At 37.0% G+C, this 3,189-nt stretch overlaps 2 protein-coding genes across 2 annotated transcripts; one reads left to right on the top strand and one right to left on the bottom strand.

Annotated features, from left to right (window-relative positions):
- Positions 1-456: 456 nt before the first annotated feature.
- Positions 457-1,507, top strand: LOC113287546 (homeobox-leucine zipper protein ATHB-52-like). Its single transcript, XM_026536326.1, has one exon. The coding sequence runs from the start codon at positions 552-554 to the stop codon at positions 1,035-1,037; it is 486 nt and encodes a 161-aa protein (XP_026392111.1). The 5' UTR covers positions 457-551; the 3' UTR covers positions 1,038-1,507.
- On the bottom strand, positions 1,320-2,960 carry LOC113287545 (protein-lysine methyltransferase METTL21D-like). The gene is made up of 2 exons (XM_026536325.1): positions 2,191-2,960; positions 1,320-1,660 (listed from the first exon to the last, which is right to left on the bottom strand). Exon 1 carries the CDS (start codon positions 2,913-2,915, stop codon positions 2,214-2,216), a length of 702 nt encoding a protein of 233 aa, XP_026392110.1. The 5' UTR covers positions 2,916-2,960; the 3' UTR covers positions 1,320-1,660; positions 2,191-2,213.
- Between the last annotated feature and the right edge of the window lie 229 nt (positions 2,961-3,189).

The following is a 3,189-nucleotide window of genomic DNA, read 5'->3' as shown; positions in this document are numbered from 1 at the left end:
GATAAGAATCCCATCCAAAAGAGTATCAGGAACAGAAATTTTCTACCTTCTAAATATTCAACTCAACATCCAATGACCATGGAATTCAAACCTAAAAGCATTCTTCTTCTTGTGGTTAATAGTTGTAGGATCTAAATCCTTATTACCCGTAGGCCCGTCACCCAGTCACCATTTGACAGCGCCAGTAGCGATGCCAACACGGACCCACAGGGTTATTTGTATTCTTTTCCTGATATATACCCAGTAGAAAGGCATAAGAAGCTTATCTAAAAACATAAGAATTAAAACTTGGTTATCAGACTCACCCTCCAGAGGGATTTTTATTGTTCCTGGTCTTAGCAGTAGTGGGCCAAGAACCACGTGAATTGCACCTGCATGCATGAATAGGCCAGCTTCTTCTTCATCATAAATACCAAACCCATCACAGCATTTTTCAGAATTCACATCATCACTCCTTTTCCCTCTCTCCCCCTCTCCAACAGAAAAGAAAAACACTACAAGCAAACCACAAGCAAGACACCTAAACCAGAATCTTTCCAAAAATAAAAAGCATGGCGTTCCTTCAATCTCCAAACCAAAAACAAACACCTAAGCGCCTTAAAAAAAGACTGACAGAAGATCAAGTGAGGCTATTAGAATCTCACTTCAATTATGAGATGAAACTCGAGCCAGATAGGAAAATCCAGCTCGCTCGTGAACTAGGTTTGCAACCAAGACAAGTTGCGATTTGGTATCAAAACAAGAGAGCCCGGTGGAAGAACCAGACTCTTGAACTAGACTACAAGGCACTTCAACTAAGACTAGATAGTGTTGCAGCTGAAAAGAGAAGGTTGGAGAGAGAAGTAGGAAGACTCCGCGGGGAGTTACAGAAGGCACAAGACATAATAATTCAGTTTAACCCAATACATTTACCTCCTTCTATGAACCAAAGTTTGCAAGAAGAGGTAACTTGTACATGGGAGAATGTTGGGCAGTTACAAGTAGATGACCTATTTGCTTGTCTCATGGGTGCAAAGGTTCAAAAGCTGCAAAACTGAAATAGTAAAACAGGGGCGACCTTAAAGGCAAAAAGGAATTATGTAAATACTAAATACAATCAAAGGTCTTGTGTGGTGTTATCTTAAATCTTGTTTGTATTACAGAGAGAACTGCTAGAATTATATGAAGTGCCAGAAAAAGTATCAGCTATCAGGTTGAATATATATCCTATTGTTGCCGAAGGACTTTAATATCTCGAGGACACAGCAGAATGGGCATAAGGACACCATAGAAAATTACAGAATATATTCCAGTTCTACAAGACAAGAGAGCCTGGTGGATTCAAACCTAAGAGCACTCTTCTTGTGGAATTGAAACAGGATTTAATGATTCAATGTAATACTACTGCATGCGTTCAAAAAGAAATCTAGAGCTGAAAACATAAACAATTGATTATTAAGGGCTCTACATTTATTTACTTACTGGAGATTATGTATATTACAAATTTATATCAATTTATTATGCTTCATATCCCAACTTCCTGTTCATTTCCCTTAAAAACGTCTTTCAGGTATCTTGATCATTTAATTGGGAGGCCAGACATACCAAGCAGTCCATATTTCATGAATCGAGAAGTCATGTTAGGTAAGGAACTCTTACACATTGTAGGATGGCCACAAATCTACAATAATGAACAAGAATCAATGAGCACAGATAAATAGTAGACAAAGGAAAAGAATGATCATTTCCAACTAGACTAAGAATGTCCCCTTATTTAGTAACATGATCGAGGTTCAAAAGTACAACAGCAAATGCTAAAATGATGTGAGGTAGTGAAAGAAATCTAAAGTCTTAAGGGCTATACAATACCAAATATATCTGAATGACCACATGGAGGTGATGTTGTCTGACTTGAAAAGATCAAGATGAAGTTAATAACTGAACATACATTCCATTTGATTGTGTCTAAATCCAAGTCAGTTTTGGGTGCCTCAAATAGCAATCATAAACTCAAAATGGGCTTATTAAAACGTAAATTCTGATTACTGAATTAAGCGAACAGCTGTAGAATATCAAGATTACAAAGCTACTGAAGTAACTGAACCACATCAACATAAGAAATTTAGTACATGAAAACATACCATTCAAATTAAAAATACAGCAGAATTCTAATCGACAAACAGAAAACTAAAACACATAAAATTCATTCACCTGAAATCACTTTACTATCTTCCTCAATTCGCCATCTTCTTCTTCATTACATAAACATCAGCTTCTTCATAAGCATACTCTGGATGCAAATCTTCATGAGGAACTTTCTCAATAACAAAAACATTTTCACATAATTCCCAAAACAATTTATGAGCTTCAGGTGACCTAATTTGATAACCTAACAAAATAAAACCAGTATCAGAAACAAGAGATTCCATTGCAGAAACAAGATGCCCAACAGATTCTTCGATGTAAACAACATCAGCAGCAATTACAAAATCAAAAGGAGGATTTAAGGTTTTGATTTGATTAAGATTGTTCCAATAAAGTTGAGAAATTTTAAGGTTTTTCCCAAGAACAGGTTTGTTTCTTTTGAGGTTTCGTTTCAGTGCAGGCATAACTGGAATAATATCAGTGAGGATGATATTTTCCAAGCCCAACAAAATTAAGCCCATTCCAGCTGGCCCACATCCACAACCTAATTCAATCGCTTTCTTACCGGAGAAGTTGAGAAGATGGGTGTAGGGTTTTGGAGTGGTGGAAGAAGAAGAAGAGGACGACGAAGAAGAAGAGTTGGATAATAACCAACGCTCAAGAAATTTGACGAGAACGAGTGAACACGGCCACACTGAAGTGCCAACGTGCATTGAACCATTGTCTTGTTCGATTGCTAGGGTTTTATCTCGAACCTTCAATTCGATTACCGGTGAGTCTGTAAACTTCATCTCCCACTGTTTTTGATTCGATTTTTCTCTCTCTATTCCTCGATTGATCAATTTGTGATAGTTTTAATATAGGGGATGGAAGAACAACTTTGATCCGGTATTAAAAATGTTTCTCTAGGATTACCGGATCAGGATATAACGAGTTCGAAATTGGAACCATTTTACTAGGACTAAGACGGAACTGTTTTTTGGGCTTTTTGATAAAGTACCCCTACTTTTCACATTACACTAAAAAATGCCCCCGTTTTTTTGAAATGTGTTAAAATACCCCGTT

The sequence above is a fragment of the Papaver somniferum genome, chromosome 6 (genome assembly GCF_003573695.1).
Source record: "Papaver somniferum cultivar HN1 chromosome 6, ASM357369v1, whole genome shotgun sequence".
Lineage (NCBI taxonomy): Eukaryota > Viridiplantae > Streptophyta > Magnoliopsida > Ranunculales > Papaveraceae > Papaver > Papaver somniferum.
Note: the sequence above shows the minus strand (reverse complement) of the source record. Positions and strands in the feature narration are given on the sequence as shown.

Coding starts and splice junctions, on each gene's coding strand:
- LOC113287546 (XM_026536326.1), top strand. CDS start 552: ATGGCGTTCCTTCAATCTCCAAACCAAAAACAAACACCTAAGCGCCTT.
- LOC113287545 (XM_026536325.1), bottom strand. CDS start 2,915: ATGAAGTTTACAGACTCACCGGTAATCGAATTGAAGGTTCGAGATAAA.